At 40.4% G+C, this 17,454-nt stretch overlaps 3 protein-coding genes across 3 annotated transcripts; all 3 read left to right on the plus strand.

Moving 5' to 3' along the window:
• Nucleotides 1-28: 28 nt before the first annotated feature.
• RB195_009296 (uncharacterized protein) lies at nt 29-9,228 on the plus strand (the record flags this gene model as incomplete). The annotated part of the gene is made up of 8 exons (XM_064189795.1): nt 29-57; nt 4,729-4,779; nt 4,845-4,905; nt 5,568-5,660; nt 7,356-7,433; nt 8,560-8,626; nt 8,682-8,723; nt 9,185-9,228. 8 exons carry the CDS (start codon nt 29-31, stop codon nt 9,226-9,228), a joined length of 465 nt encoding a protein of 154 aa, XP_064047378.1.
• Nucleotides 9,229-12,146: 2,918 nt separating this feature from the next.
• On the plus strand, nt 12,147-12,440 carry RB195_009297 (uncharacterized protein; the record flags this gene model as incomplete). Its single annotated transcript, XM_064189796.1, has 1 exon — nt 12,147-12,440. The coding sequence occupies one exon, from the start codon at nt 12,147-12,149 to the stop codon at nt 12,438-12,440; it is 294 nt and encodes a 97-aa protein (XP_064047379.1).
• A 2,972-nt stretch (nt 12,441-15,412) lies between these two features.
• Nucleotides 15,413-15,712, plus strand: RB195_009298 (uncharacterized protein; the record flags this gene model as incomplete). The annotated part of the gene is made up of 1 exon (XM_064189797.1): nt 15,413-15,712. One exon carries the CDS (start codon nt 15,413-15,415, stop codon nt 15,710-15,712), a length of 300 nt encoding a protein of 99 aa, XP_064047380.1.
• Between the last annotated feature and the right edge of the window lie 1,742 nt (nt 15,713-17,454).

Raw genomic sequence — 17,454 nt, forward strand, 5'->3', positions numbered from 1 at the left:
AAGGAGTAAGATTCATTGTATTCGAACAATGCGCGGAGGAAGTATCAGAGAGCTGTGGTCTGTTATTTGATGTCGGCTAATTCTTCGTGCATTCGTTATCAATTGTTAAAGATTTGCTTTATGATCTGCAGAAAGATGTGTGGGTGTTACAGCATTATCATCGAAATTTTTCTGTTAAGATTTTAGGTGGGTATTCATGGAGCATAAACGACATTGATCACCAATATCAGCGATTGACGAAATAAAAAAATATTCGTTTGCTTAGATGGCACGTTTTCACTGAACATGCGGGCTTCATCATCTTCTCCAGTCGTTCTTTTGCATAGCAGTTGTAATCGAAGGCATCCGAAAGTTTCGTCAGTGATGTTGACGAGGACACTGAGCCGTATCCAACTGAGTTCTTATGATGGAATCAGTGCTTGGCAAGTCTTCTTGAGCAAGTGATTCGACTATCCAATGTATTACACCTGTGAAAAATTTCGGTTATATAGAATTGTCGTACCTCATTTCCAATGTGTATTCTTGAGAGGCGGTAGAACTGTATCGTAGTATTGTGTTGATCGTAGTCTAATGTCCTCAAATACGGTGTCCACACCTTGGTCGGCCAGCGCTGATAGTATCGCGCTCACCTCACCCTAACCTCGATATTCCCGGCAATCTTTTATGACCTTCTTCCCGGTCTGTATGTTGTTCAAGCAGTTGAAACCTCAACAGAATTTAGCTTGTTTGTGAGGTTGGTTTTCATCCGGCGAGTTCCTTGCGAAACTTCTTCAACCCATTGACGACAGTGCGCGTTTTTGCATATCCGACACGTGAGATAGACGCGCTTTGGGACGACGTACAACCGCGGCTCAACGTAGAGCCCCGTTGTACTACGGTTACCACTTTTTTCCTGAACATAATTTTTCGCATTTTTACATGATTCAACATGCATTTGCTGCTGATCGCGTTGTTATAAGACTTTTTTACTCTCATTCATTCTGCATAAAGTAAGTTAAAGTTTCTGGCGTTAATCAATCCGCTTGGGATGCGCCCCCACGTTCACTTCAATTCAGAATCGTTTGAGGTTTACGAACGTGTATCTGGCCCATACAATGACTTGCGGTGGCTAGCCGATGTGTCAAGTCAGTGTTTTTATCCTCCCAGACAAGTCTGGTACCAATTTATCGATTCCGGAGGGATGAAAGGCTTGGTGAGCACTGGGGCGGATTTGAACCTCCGATCGATTGTGTAGTAAGCGGAACCTCTAACCGCTACACTACACCCGCCCGTCTCATTTTGCATACATACAGTTAATTGAGGTTCACGAGCCAAAGATTGACGAATCTCTGTTAGACAATTTGGAGAATAATTTTGAAAGATATTTGTTGACTCTGATGAAGACATAATGGAGACTACAGAAAATAATTACATCTTCAGTGATGCGTTAGTGCTGCACGCAGATAAGGTGTCTAATTTGAGAAATAATCAGACATTGTCAGTGTCAGATAATGGGAGTGAACAGACGAATGGTCAAGCGAGGCAAAAATCATGATGACTCAAACTTTTCTCAACAGTTTGGTTCACATGATCAGTCATGTAGCTGTTAAAAACCAATCGAGTTTTATGGGCTACATTCGAACAAGGAAATGTTGTCAGTAATTATCGAAGAAGCGAGCAAGCAAAGCAAAGCAAAGTATCCCAAATTTAATGAAGCATATGTCACTGCAATCAAAAACTTTACCGAATTGTTTTTGGCAAATGAAAAGGGCTATTTCTGTATTGAATGCCCTGAATTTCTTACTTGTTTCCAAAAGATAGGTTTTTCCAGGCCCATGTTGTGTGTGATAGTATTCAAAAATATTGAAAATAATAATTATTAACAGATGTTTACTTCTATCCTGTGCCTGGGTCGTATCTCTGCTCGAAAGAGACAGTGAGCAGAGATACGACTGATGTTGGCGAATAGTCGATGCCTATATTTATGGCGAAGAGGGCGGAGGCAAACTATGACTATAATTAGAACCCAACCGAGGTGAAACTATCTCGTGCAAATCGACGAGCCAAATGGTGATTGTTCTCGAATCTTGGCATGTTGATTATGTAGCTTTTTTATTGATTTGCCTGGGCTTTAGCCAAGATTGATTGGGTTTCAGCGTTACTGCCTTCGTCAGAGTCTGGAAAGTCAAAGCCGTCAGTGATTTATCCTCTCAACGCCTCACCGCCCTACAAAATTCATTCAGCAGAAGGATAGGCAAACTCAACGAAAAAAAAAACATCTGCCGGTGCTTACCTCATTTGTTGAAACTGAAACTTCAATGGCAACGTAACAGCCCACAACGTGCCACAACGATGAGTCACAAGGATTTTTATCAGGGATCTCACGGTCTGCCCGTCACACAAATCTTAATATGGGGCTATTTCGTCTGTGATAGCAATGCACTCATCCTTTCTGTCCATTTCTGCACTTTTGGAAGTTATGCAAAATGCCTCCGGTGTTCTGCGTGCTATGAACTCGGGCTCGAAGGATAGTGCCGTAATTTGTAGTTCCATTTCGGAGTCTTTATGACCTATTGTATTCGATTTTACGGTGGGTTTAGGTTTTGCGACGCCATCTAGAAACTTCTTTACTCGAGTAGTCAGTGGGCGTCCCATCTCTACCTTGTAATCGTCACCACACGGCCTTCACGAGATACAATACACCATGCCTTATACTATGCAATCACCCCTGACATATGGACAAAATACGCAGCTAGGAGTTAAGTAGAGTTGGTCATACGCACGATTACTAACCAGGTGGCATTTGAAGTTCGTTAATAGTACTGGTATAATCTTCAGTTATTTTGTAGACCCGCTTGGCGTAAACAGCTCCGCAGTAGTCTGCTCATATCATAAGATTTGTAAAGCAGACACAATGAAATCTTTTCCAGACCAACCACTTTCATGGATCTACAGTTCAAAGTCGAGCACCCATTGCATTATGCTCTCATGGACCAGATTTGCAGACCATGTTTTTTCCTGGTCGATGCCACCCATTCTGTTACTTATAACGGAATTATTTCGTTCTTCTTCTGGGTGCGCTGAAAAATAGCGCATTAAGATGTTTTGCTATCATATCTTCAATACCACTTAACCTTTCATATTTCATCCAGGAAGTACATTGAAAAAATCTCTTTCACTCAATATACGAACGCTGATGATGAGAAGATTGATGCACGAATCCAATTCGCCCTTTGTTGGGAAGACATAACGATCATAATAACGATATCATCATACATAACAATCATAATCAAACAATCATACATAACAACGATCATCTATGTAACGAAAACACGACAGCGGTTTGCAGTCTAGCACAAGCTTTTCTATATAATATCCTTCGAGTTCGAGACCATAGCACACCATAGCAGAAGAATAGAAGCATTTTGAATAACTGCAAAAATAAGGAATAAGGCAAACATAAGGATTTGTAAGTACGTGTTCGTGTGACACAGGCATTTAGGCTTCACTTTTAGTAGAGTCGTCATATGACGAATAACGACGTCAGAAACAGCTACAGATTGCCTTGCATAGTAGGGAACAAGGTCTCAATTTTGACTTTGCTCGAAGGCAGCTTTCAGCGAATCTCTTGAAGCGAGGCTCTTCACCTAGAAGGTAGAGACAAGAGTCTCGGAAATAAACCAAAAACAAAACAGAAGAAGTGAATACGCTCAGTCAACTCACTAATAGAACTGTTTGAGACCTTGAGTTCGAGTTTGTTTTTGAGTTTGTTTTAGTACACATAGCCATTAGTCTCACGATGGATCGGAAAACATGAGCGGCAAAATATTTCTCTCTCCATTACGAGGCGATGAGAAGATACCGAGCTAGAGCAATAGAATATTTTGCTTTTGGCAGCAGACTGCATGCTTAAAGGGAGTTTGAAAACAAGATTTGGATAGAGCTGGACTTTTCTTATTTTTGATCAAGTGTAAGTGCTTTTTTTAGTTGCGTTTTATAGGCGTCGTGCAGTCTGATTGCTGTGAGTACTCCTGTTGTCTCGTATTAAAAGCTTGAAAATTGGATTGTTGGGAGAGGATGTGGGCTCTTATCGTGATAATTCTGAAATATGTTCGGTCCCCTATTTAGTAATGGAGGGTCCACTCATTTAATATTTCCTTGGAGACACTACCTGTCATCTAAAAATGCACTATCTAGACTAACGACCGTATACAAAAACATAAATATTTATAGCCCTTTCAATAAAAATGTTTAAAAAAGCTAAATTATTGACTGATTGATCACAAAATTGTAAATTATTTAAAATTTAGAGATTAAATTATTTCCCTCGCGGGCCCGTAATGGAGCTTAACTCCAACGTCCTGAAGCCTCCAGCTGTGTCCGGCTACTGCCATTTTTCCACCACCAGTGTTCGGTTACAGAAGTACAATTAAGAGTCCTGTTGAACCATCAAACATGATAGCAAATTTAAGAGCAAAGCCCAATAATTTGCAAAAACGTAGACTATATTTCAAGGTTCACTGACCGTTTTGCTGGGTGGCGGAACATTAAATAGATATTATGTCAGAGGTTTTGCAAATAGATGTGTGTATTTCTACAGTATGTGCGCTAGACTGCATCATCATATTGCTTGCATAAACAATTTTGTTGCAATTGTGAGAGAATGAGTCAGCTTAAAAACGCGACGTCTTGTTTCTGGATTTGGCTTTTAAATTGTTTCTATGGATTGTGGGTACCAGATTCTTACAGTAACATTGAGAATGGAAAGAATCCAAACGTCATCGAGGAGGAAGAAAATTGGTAGCGTTACTAGCATTTTGTATCAAAGTTTTTCCTTATTGAACGAGATTTGTGACGTGTTATAGCGAAAGAATGCGAGCTGGTGGAGATGGAGTGAATTGTGGATGCTGTTCTATGACTTCTGAGGTAAGTGCGCAAGTATCGCTCTTTGTTTTTTTTTGTAGAAGAAGTAGTTGCATTATATTATTATATGTATTATTATTATTATTATATATATATATATATATAAGTTTTTCCTAGTAAGTTTTTTGATTTGTTACACTTCGATTTTCTTCCAGTAATTTTGGTGTGGATAACGTAACTGTTGTTGTTTTGTGGTTATTCTGAAGGCTTAACGTTTCTCTGTTCCTTTGGAAATGTTCATTTTCACATTGAGAATGTCACATATCTTCAGTATCAGTTTACTTACATTTACCGATATGCATAAATAGAGTCGTGTTGAAACGACTTGAATTGTTGTGGGGGAACGATCGAAGTGCAGCGTGGATTTCATGGTTGCGACCGATGTTCGAGGATCGAATTTGCGCCATTCACTGACAAACGCTTTCAGAATGTTAAGTGGACACGAAAACTAGGTCTTTTTTTAAGAAGAACGTTTTTATTCGAGAAGATGTGGAAATGTGTCTGCTCGTACTTTCACTTCCACAGAAAGAATCAATATGTTTCACATTATGTAATTTTCTGGGCTTAACCTAACATTTTATCTGACTTTCTTTGAGAAAATCTCAGCCCGTATTCACAAAATCTCATTTCAGTAGATCACAGTAGTTTTCGCACTCTTTATTCAGGTTTATGTCATTGTTGGATCGGCGATCATTCTCGCATTAGGAATTTTGATGGTCCTTGGTAATCGCAACTCATGGTACCTCCTTGTCGTTGCGGTTGGTTCAGTTGCTTTGTTGCTATGGAATACTGTAAAAGGAAGCTTCTCAAGCTAGACTTACATTAAATCCTTACTTTGGTGCGAAATAAGTGAAATAGAAACGATTCATAGTTGGTATTCATTTCTGAACTTACCTTACTCTGTACCCCTTCATCAGCGATCTGCGTGATACAGGTCGATAGTTTGCCTCCAAACAATACCAGTATAACGACACGCTTCGATAGGTGAGTTGTGTATACATGAAGAGAGAGAGTCACTTTGTGCTGACCGACTAAACTGGGTACCGGACGATAAGTCCTAAGGTGGCTATTCGTGAATTCTCCGAAATGTGCCGCTCTTGAACAACTTTGAGCTTTCGATCTTCAGCAAAACTCCGTGTACAATAAATCGATCTGTCGCTGTCCCTGTTTTATATTCCGCGGAGCGTCTCGTCTGGAATGCTTGTGCATGCCATCGATTGCGAGACTGAGAAAAAGGTCCCGCTATTGTCCCTCATTCCACTATTTTCCATTTCAAAAGTGGAGTGCATTTGAGAAGTGTTCGAATCACAGATTTTGTCCGTAGATTCGCTATCAGGTACATTCTCCTGAAATCTCGGTGGTGTAAAACTGTTTACAAGACGGGCTCGATGAGTGGAGTCAAACCGGTTTGGAAGTAAACAGCAGCCTTCTGCTTAGTTTTTGAGTACCGCTTCCACTCTTCGATCACTTTTCAGACAATAAATACCTGTTCAGTCGTAGATCGACCGAGACAAGAGCTGGTTTGCATCTTCGCGTCATTCTACCGCAACGTTTGATGAGCAGCTTCAGGACAATTTTCGCAAAACCCTGCATAGTGCACGCAGCAATGATATTCTCGCGCAGTTCTTGAGTTCTGCGACTGTAGTTATTTTGATTTTTTTTTTCGTGAAAACGAGGACACAACAAAAAGTCTCGTTCTTTATGCTTTTTCTTGCATTTTGCTTTATTCTCTAATTTCGCATACTATTGGTGGTGAAAGAGCAGATGGATGCAAGCCTTGTATCCCTGTTAGGTTGACAAATTGGTGCCACTGACATACTGGACAAACGTGGTGCCTTGACACAGCGACCGCAACCACACTCAAGTCCTTGTGTAAACCTAGAGGTAGCATACATACAATTCAAGCAATTTTGAAATAAAGTTGTACGCGCCTGCGCATACAAAGCTGGTTGGATAACGCCGCCACATTATCCTTTATTGGTGGTGAAGAGAACGTTATCTAGAGATCAATGTAGGTGGCTATCGCCTATGTCAAAGGAGACGTAAAATAGCGGTGAGAAAAGTCCCACTTGTAGCAGCGAGATGAGATCAAAGAGACGAATAGTGGTTCACTAGACTTAACATGTGTGAAGAGTCATCGTGAAGAATTATGTGATGCTTTACTTCCCTCCCTTTTCTGGTGAATGAAAATACATAATGCAAGTGCCAAAGTCAAAACCTCTTAGTTGGAGAGGTGAAAACGAACAAACTTCATGCTGGAAAATAGCATGAAATATACAACGGAACGTACAATAAATGCCTAGAACAAAACTTATCTTTTAAATGAAATAATTCAAGAAATTATGTGGAGAGTTTTTGTTATAAGGAGAATCATTACAACAGGTGATGTTTCACGCTCCTTGAAATCTATTAAAAATATGACATTCTTTCCCAATCTGTCGAAAACCATTTAGATTATCATACTTGTGCTAGCAATAATTGGCTTTATGACTAAGAACTCACTTGTGTATCTTATTCTGGCTATCATTGTGGTGAGATTTTCTGATTAAATTTTATTCGTTTCAAAAATCGGATACTTACTGTGCTGTAATCACGACGAGCCTAAAAGAAAACATAAATAATCACACTTATCACGATTGAGGATGGTAGAACAGCAACGATGTTGCTATTGTGTAAATTCTGGTTGTTCCATAAATAGCGCGTACACCTTGGTAATTGTGCCGCTTAAGAAAGGTTTTGACGCTAAGTTTCTTTCACTCTAGAGGGTTATGTTAGGGAAGTTCAAGACGTAGTTCTTAAGCATACCTGTGAAGACGGCGAGAGAAGCTTGGTGCATAAGCGGCTGCGCTAGAAATTGCGATGGACGAGTTTTATTGAGTTGCAGCCATCAATACTCCATATACGCTTTAAAAGCATCACCTCACGAATCTGGGGTGGTGAAGGTTTCAGGTGAATTATACCTATACGGGATCGTAGATTATGGGGAAGAAGGTGATTCCGTCCATTTCTTCCTAATTGCTGCAACAAACGATTCGGAAGATGCGGCTTCGAGCGTTTCAGGGCGCTATTTTCCACAACGAGTTCGGTTGGAGAGCACCTGCTTTGCGCCCTCGCCGCATCTTCCGGACTGTTTTTTTACGACAATTAGGAAAAAGTGAACGGAATCAATCTTTTCCCCTAATCTACGACCCCGTATAGGCATAACCCACCTGAAACCCGCACCACCCCAGATTCATGTGGTGATGCCTTTAATAATACATTCCGTTCCATTAATTCTTTAGCTGTTAAGAGTTGCTTAATTGATCAGAAACTAATTCTTAGATTTCTAAAGGGTGATGATTTTTGCAAACTACGTACATGAAGTTAATTACTAAGGGATAGGCGTAGAAGTGGAAAACGAGGCAAGCGCTGGCCGCTATGAACCCGAACGGTTAAAACTTCATCTGCTTAGTTATAATACTTTGAGAGTTTATATTTCACCCGATGACGGCTATGTTGTAAGGTTGTAAAAGTATTAAGGAGAGTGTACTGAATAAGAGAGGACTGGAAAAGAGGGAACACCTCCAACCGTAGAAACATGTGTCAAAAAGCTTTGACATCGTCATGCGTACAGAAGTGTTTGTGCTAGTAGCACCATTCCACATGATATATTTCCAGATTGTTCTTGCTATACTTGCAATTATTTCCACAATTCTATACATTATGAACAACAGACTGAGTCTATGTAAGATTTTTGCCTGCATAACCGCAGATCAACGTTCTTCAGTGTTGATTTTCAGTTGTGATCATCATGATAGTGTTGAACATCCTTTCTATTATCTGTATGTTTTTTTTATAGAGCCTTTTATGTAGTTAAAAAAACGTTGCAATATGAATTCTTAGACGGCACCATCCAGCAACGACGGTTTAGTAAAAACATCTGTAGTTCTATGAATCTATGATTTTCCAGTCGTGAAAAATTGACCATGAAGTTTCAAATGCACTTAACTCACTTCATTTATTCAACGATCAGGTGTTACAACTTTGTGCATTCTCGGCAATTGTCCGCATTCTCGACACATATTGGATTATCCCGCAAACATTATGATATTGCAGAGCTCCTCCTTCTTTAAAATTAGGATAAACAGGACTTTCTTGAATTCTTAAATCTTACATGTTAATCCTAATTGATCTCATGAATGGATATGGATGAATAGAAGTCGTTCTTATGTTCTATACATTTGCTGAAACTCTGAATATCTGATCGCACGCAATAGCAACATTACGTATTGTTTTTTTTCAGTTCTGGTGCATTTGGCTTATGTCGCATTTTCATGTCGAGGCTGACTCAGGAAGGAGTGATTATTTCAGAATGATTAGCTCAAAATCCAGCTTGTTTGCGATGAATGAGTTTGTTCATTTAACTGTGCTCACATCCACCAGCTACTGAATAAATTTTTTGTCGCACGACTAGTTTATGGCCTTTCCTGCTGGAAGATCATACAAATTTCTGACTAAATCAGCGGTCCTGATATGAACTTTGCAGTTTCAGAAGGCTGTTGGTGACAGCGTTCAAACTACAGAGGCAGCAAAATCGGTTTTGGCAATGAGTCGGTTAGGAAAGTCCTACGGAAAACGAGATTTGATCTCTCTCATACCGTAGACCAGATCGCCAGCACTAAATATCATCTCAACAACGTGAATCCTGCGTCCTTAAGCATCTTTGCTTTTTCCTAAAAGTATTTGTTTCAAAAGAACAAAGCAAAAGATTCGAGCCTAGCTTTGTCGCAATCGGCATAAGGATTTCAGCCTTCGCTCAGATGTAACAAATATCTATGCAGCACTACCTGCAAAATGTTGCTTTTTGGGCAGTGTTTGTTGTGTTTGTGGTTCTTGCATCTGGAATGTTGATGCTCATGTTTGTTCTTACTTCTGAAGAATTCGGCTCAACTATTTCATCATCGACTAAAAATGGGGCAATTTGGGGGCCTCTCTTCCAAATCATGTATTATAGAGGAGTGCGATATCAATTCAAAACCAAATGATAAAGTAACCCATGCAAATGCAGTGTGGATATCTATCGTACTACCCAGGAACCAGAAGACTTTCATTTTTGGAAAATTCCTCTTCAAGGCAATAATCTTCAAGGCAAAAAAAAAAATATCCTGAGTATTCTATTCTATTCAATGTAAACTCGCCAGCCACTACAAAAGCCGAAACTTTTGTTAAAAAAAATCAGCAAATAGTCGCAACGCCGATTACCGTCAATGGCGAACCGCTGCATGTGATTAGCCGTTTCTGAGGCTCCCTCTCCGGAGTCGAACCCTTATTCTCCATTACATGGTAGACCAATAGACTACCATCAGGTTGATAGCGCAGACCCTATTTCGGAATATCGGCGGATAAGCCGCTAATATACAGCGTTATTTAGAGCCAGCAAACTACACCTGAGATGATCGATTTACTCTAATAACTGCACTCTTACAATAGCATGTATTAGCTCCAGAATTGCCGCGATTATCCAAAAAGACTTTCCGAATAAGTGACATCTGCTCTAATGAGTCGTTCGCAATTCCTCCTTAGATGAACTCGACATGCATTGCTTAATCTTTAAACTGAGCATATAGTATGGAGACAATCAAACAGGTAGTAATGGTTCAAAGTTTGTCCCACTTCGCACCGACTCCGAGTATTTCCCGATCATAGTAGCGGTGAGCGCTGAACGATCTGACGTTTGTGTGTTTTTTCCAACAATTTCAACTTTCGCAAAACTCCAGTGAAGCGACATAGAAGGACAAATCCGCACACGACGACACCTGCAATCGCAAGGAATTTTCAGATCTCAGAGAGACTTTTTGAAAAAAAAAAACTGAAGAAATTACGTCTCACTGTTACGAAATCACCAGCTCTTCTCTGCTAAAGTATCCGTTCAAATGAAAATTTTATATGGACTGAACACCGCGACAACATTGTGCATACTACTAAAACGTAGTATACGTAATAACATGTACAATAATGGATTTATTTTTGTAAAAATAAGCAATAAGCATTTTAATCACTAATGTCTACTTATAGCAATCAAAACATGAGGTCAACCCTCGAACGGGAATAAGGATGGTCGGAGAGCAAAAAATGCGCTAAGGCCGTTTCTGTATTTAACTCTTCAACAAAATGCCTGTGGTCGACCTCCTTCACCAAAGAAGTCAAGCTGCGAGTCTACCTATCCGCTATTCATCTTATCATGATGCACAGATCGGAGACTTGGCTAGCACCATCTACGGTCATGGAGAGGCTTGACTGCACGGAAACGAAGCTCCTCAAACGGCTGCTTGGGTAATTTTCGCCTAAAGTAAGCCACAATGAAGATCTTTACGCGGAGGTTGTTGATGTATACCAACGGGTGACATATGGATGATAACAATATCAACATCTTGCACCGCCATCGAAAGTAGCTACAGGAAATCGTCTTTGGTTCTTCTTACTGAGGAGACAAGCAGATGGGAAACGGTGAAGAGGGTCCCGGCGCATTCTTCGCGAACGCTCCCCAGACATTAGTGGATATGCCAAGGGATACACGAACATACTTCGACGAAGTCACGCTCCAGTTGTTCATGGAGATGCAGACAACCGCCTTAGATATTCTTCTGGCCGTAGAGATGCAAGGAACTGCGCAGTTACAAGGAGATATGTAAAGAAGAGTGGTTTGAGTTGTCGAAATCATCGAATATGTTAAAGAACAATGCAGTTAAAAGTATTTTCCATCTTGTGTGATGTTCTAATAAGAAGAGAGTCGGTTTCTTCTAGATATTACCTTCACGAACTTTGGAAATCTTATCAAAGTCTTTTTCCTCTTGCAAGTTCCAAGAGGTAAGAGATACAGAAGGTCCCTCTATTCCGAAATAAGTTAGGCTATAAAAAAGCTCGTAACTTACAGGATACCGATAATCCTCATTCCCATTAGTTTTGGAATCTGGAATGTTCCGTTTTCAAGGAAATTTTTCATATATGTAATTTGAAGCTATTAGATACATTCTTATTTCATATTTCACGAGAGGATTTCTCTTGCTTTTGGTACAATTACAGGTTCACCTCACATCACAAAAGTCAAATGGATGTGTCTGATTTTGTAAAACGGTTTACTAATTCACGAATTAGCCGGTGACGTGGCATGGGATTGGTGGTAGGTAAGCAGCTATTTAGGTTGCAACAAAAGTGAATCTGTTTAGGATATGCGCTACCGCTAATTGCAAAGACAAGATCAAAGCATGCTCAAAAATCCGCTGGAACTTTCTTTACAAGCACCCCCAGCAGATCACCTTGTTCAAAGGCTTCTAAGGAGTTTGTTGGGTTTGAAGTGGAAGAGGTCACTTGGCCAAAAACGGAAGTTGAGGACTGAGGTGGTGAAAGAGGACCTGAACACACTTGGCGGTGACAGGCAGTTCAGGCGAGACGTAAAGTTTCGCAGAATATGGAATATCGACGAATGGATTGATCCTGTGCAAGCTCTCGCAGAAGACCAAGAAGGTTGGGGAGATCTATGTGAGGTCAAAAGGATGTAACGGCACTACGACGCATATTCTAAGGATATATGAGGTTCACATGGATGGATTAAACATGCGGATCAAGTAGCTATATTGATCGAGGGCTAAAACAAGCTATGCATACACTCGATTAATATAGCTACTTGAGTCACTTGAAGCTCAGGTGACTATACTGGTCAAATTCTGTGATCTGGATACATGGATCACACATGCAACTAAAGTAGTAGTATTAATGGAGTGCATACATGGTTATAATAAGAGGCTCGAATAACTTATATTGATCAAATTCTATCGCTGCAAAAACTTTTAACATTGAAGTAATTAAGAACACAAGAACTAATCTAATATCTAGTTTTTGGTGCTAAGTACCTCTTGGCAGTAGTTCACTACAGGTGGCCTTCCAACCGGAGAGAGATGTCAACCTCCTTTTTAGCTTGGAGAAAGTATCTTTGCTGTTCATTCGACTCCAGAGTCGCCTACTCGGCATAATGAGACGGTATACCTTTGGAAAAGTAAAACTTCTATAAAATCGCTATTTAACACAGCAAATGCAGCTACACGTACTTTCATGTAGACGACTTCATCTTCGAGCCGCAGACAATGGCGTACGCATTATTGTTCGTGATCTGCACTAGTGACCCAATCCATTTTGGAGGAGGCTGAATTGGCTGATGCGAGAACTTTTGGTTGGAAGAGAGTGCTCTCGCAGCTATACTCAATCTTTAGCTAAAAAATAAAACTACTAAGAGGGGATGACAAAGAGTCGTGAATGGGTGAGCCGTATGAGATAAGCTACAAATACAAAAGGAGGACTGCCAACACGATTATCAGATTTTTTCACCAAACCTACTAAAGAATTATAATGTTCTTTGCCATATTCGAGCGTGTAGAAAAATTGCGTTACCATAGAAGCGTTACTGTTGTCTACTCGAACAAGAGCGTTTGGCGTCGACATTCAAAGCTGTCTCATCGTAATCCGTGATCACTTGAGCATAGATGTACTTTGTCGTATGTAAGTGTAATATTTATGGATTCTTTTGGATACAAATGTAAAAGTGTAGATGTATACAAAGGAATTCTGTGTTTCATAGGCGTGAATATGATAAGGATTTGTGTGTGTGTAACTCGTTCATACGACACATATTAGTTATTACTATCGTACTTCGTTGTTAGTGATATCATATTTACTTTTGTTACTACTATTATCTCATTAACATCCATATGCGACAACAGGGAAAAAATTACAGCAAATGATTTTGAAGGCGTTTTTAAGAAAAAGAAAAAAAACTTGAAATAACAGAATTGAATTGAATTGCACTTGAATTATAAATGAAATAACAGCAGATAATTTCATACACTGTAAGGTGAGAAAAGAACCCCAGTGTATGCAAGGGTAAGTACTAGTGCACTAATATGTGAGTCGTACGAAGACATAGACACATAGGAAAAGTATTGAGCATTTAACAAAAAAAGAAAACAGATGTTGGGAAAACAACTGACCCGAAGCATACTGAGGTAAGAAGTAGACAAAGGTATCAAGACTAGAAAAGATTATTTTGAGATGTCGGCCCTATTTGCGCATTGCATTAGGTTGCACATTTAGCAACATACTTCTTTAAGATGAAAATGCGGTAAATGTTCACTCTCAAGCTTCTGCTCGATTACGTTCTGACAAAAAACATTTCTTTGTCAGCTTTATGGTACTGTTGCAGAAAAGGTATCGGGAAGCTCAAAACCAATCGGAGCTCGAGTTGGCAGGTTCGAAAAACGAGGGATGCAGGAAGAAGTTCGGCCAACGAGTGTCGATTAATATTGGATCACGGATCAGAAAGAGAGTAGACGACGCTGACTCTTTCACTTAATTCAAAACGGTGCAGAAAACGCTCCCCTTTTCAGCACCAAAGACGAAGTCCGCCTTTGCATCTGCGGAGACAATATCCACGTACAGCTCTGTATATGTTGCCCCCACTGCTGGTGATTTCAGCCAGGAGAAGCGTCTTAGAAGGAGGCTGCGTCGTCAGTAGAATGTGATCGTGAGAACGGCTGGACGTCAAGAGCGAACGAGTTTGATAAGGCGTCGGAGGACAAAAACCATAAAAAAAAGCATATATCCGGCTAAGGCAGTATTTCGGCAAGATGAAGAGGTGTTCGCCTGACCTAAACTGGAAGGAACATTTCAACACTTTATTAAACTGAAAGTGGAATTAGCGCAGAAATGCTGGAATGTCTCTCTTCTTCTGGGATTTGTGAGATGACGAAGATCTTCCGTTCAATTTGGATTGACGAGAAGATACCTGATTCGTAGAGACACGCAATAATAATTCCTCTCCACAAGAAGGCACCCGTCACAGAACCAAGGAATTACCGAAAAATATCATTCCTGCGCGTAAGGTACAAGGTTTTAGTAGAACACTTAGGCAGAAGTGTTCGAAATCTCAACATTTAGCTTATTTAGCGTTTTTTGGACTTTAAAGCCGCTTTCGACTCTCTTCAGAGAGGTCGACTTCTCAACGCGCTTTGCGACGATGGAGTTTTAGGAAAATTCGTATGCCTAATAAACGATATGAATAGACGAACAACTGTTGCGGTTCGAATATCAGCTGGATGTATTACACCGTCTAAAGTGGAAACTGGAGTGAGACAAGGGGCCGTGGCGGGACCTTTCCTGTTTAACTTTGCAGTCGATAACATAATGCAAAGAACAGTTGAACAGTGTCATCCGTTTTCATTTCAGCACCATTCGCACGTCCATTTGTGGATCTCGAGTGAGCCGGCATTGTTGTAGTATTCTCTTCTAGCAGTTCTAGCAGTGGGAACTTACGACAGGTGTTAATCTCGTATTGAAATTAGCTGCACCCTACTGCGACTCCGTCTTGATAAATGCAAGCAAATGTGAGTTTCCTCGAGACCCTCAGCAGAAGTCGGGGTGGACGGACACCCTATTGAAATCGTGAATGAGTTCTATTATTTGCGCTGTATGCTGAAAACCGATGACAGCTATGAGAGAGATATTCAGCAAAGATGCGCTAGAGCTAATTCGGGATTCAATTCATTGTCCCAAGGCGCGTGGTCAACCACTATCGCCAATGAAGGCAAGCTGCGAATCTACCTATCTGCGATTTGTCCTATTATCATGTATGAATAGGAGACTTGGCGCCGTCGACGGTGATGCAAATGCATGGAATGGAAGCTGTTTAAATGGATGTTGGCTACTTTGGGCTAGTGGTGTGCTACAACGAAAACAAAAACGTTACTTGGAAGTGGATATGGTGTACCGAGAGAAGACGTGAGGAAAACACCAATATCTTGTCCTACCTTCTGAAGTAGTCACGGAAAATCGTCTTCGCTTCTTTGGTCAGGTTGTGGGAAGACCGTTTGATCGTCTTGTTCTTGTTCTGAGGATCCTTGCAGATCCTAACTAGAAAAGGCCCCCTGGTCGTAAAAGAAAGTTTGGACGGAGGTAATGAAGGAAGATTAGAGGACTCTTGGCGTTGACAGGTAGTTCACTCGGGACCTAAAATTCCGTCGCTTATGGAATAGCGGCGGATGGGTAGATTCTATGAGAACTTTAGCTAAAGATCGAACAGGATGGGCTCGGGATATCAGGACGACACACCCGCGAGGATGCGGATAGCCGCGTTAGGCCGTAACACCTGTCTGCCGATTGAGCCAAGTAAGTCATCTAGATTGAGAACAGAAGCACAACAACGATGACGCTTGCAATTGATTTTTCCGCTTGTACTGATTCTTTAAGAATGGAGACGATTGCCGTTTACCATGGAAGCTAAAGGCGTCAGTGATTTACCTTAAACATAAAGACGTTGGTATGATTTGTCTGCTCGAGATAATGAGACAAAGAAAAAGCTTGAAAACAGTCCTTCTCTGAAATTATACAGTGGATTACCCTCATACACCGTAGTTTGCAGCTTATGACTGAATGATTTATATTGTTTCCCTATTTGCTCCCTATTTGCTCTAGAAAAGACAAATGTTTCTGTTTTCTATCGCTCCATTTTCTGGTGCATTCGAAACATTTTCTTGTAGCATGTAGTTGACGCAGAAGATTTTCTGCGTCAACTACATGCTGGTACAAATGTCATAAGATTCATGCATATAGTGTTCCATATATTTGCAAAACTCTGAAAGTCTAATCATACTCAATGGCTAAAGTGTGTTTTGTTCTTTCAGTTCTGTTCCATTTCCTTACGTCGCGTTTTCATTTTGATCCTGACTCAAGAAGGAATCTATTATTTCAGAATGATCAGCTCAAAAGCGAGCCCCTTTGCGATTAACGAGCTTGTTCCTCTAACTGTGCTCTCATCCATCAACTACTGAATAAGGATCGTAAGATGTTGTTTCTTAAACGAAGTTCATGCTGCGGAATCTGGTTCAATAAATCCGTGAAAGTAAATTCAAAAGTACTCTGTCAAATCCAAAACAGACGCCGGCGAAAGCGTTGAAACTGCTGAGACAACAAAATCAACGATGACAGTGAGTCAGGTAACAGAGTCCTATGGGAAGTTGAGTTAATCCCCTCTTATACTCGTCCCTCCGTCCCCAGCACTAGCTATCATTTAGAGATTCCAACGTCATGCATTCCGTGATACGCTGTCCTTAAACTAAGCATCTAAATATTTTCCTGAAAACATTTATTTTTCAACAAAACAGATGCGTAACTTGGTAGCAACCGACATGAACATTCCTTATCCTTTGCTCAAATGTAATAATTATCTGTGAAGCAGAACTTGAAAAACTTCGTTTTTGGCCAGTGCTTGCTTGATCTCTGAAGTAGAAACACATTTTTTCTATACATGGCATTGAAAGAATCATTTATTGATATCATTCATATGAGAGAAACTACAGTGAAAGAAACTGTTCATAGCATAAACCAAAGACGCATTTAAAACCCGAAATAGCATGGCCACAGCAAATAACGAGGATTTTCTGAATAATGCACACGGCAGTCTGTACAGTAATCTCACTCGAAAATTGTTCACTACTCCAATTTTATTTATAAGGACATGGGTACAGC

Source organism: Necator americanus, chromosome III (assembly GCF_031761385.1).
Source record: "Necator americanus strain Aroian chromosome III, whole genome shotgun sequence".
NCBI lineage: Eukaryota > Metazoa > Nematoda > Chromadorea > Rhabditida > Ancylostomatidae > Necator > Necator americanus.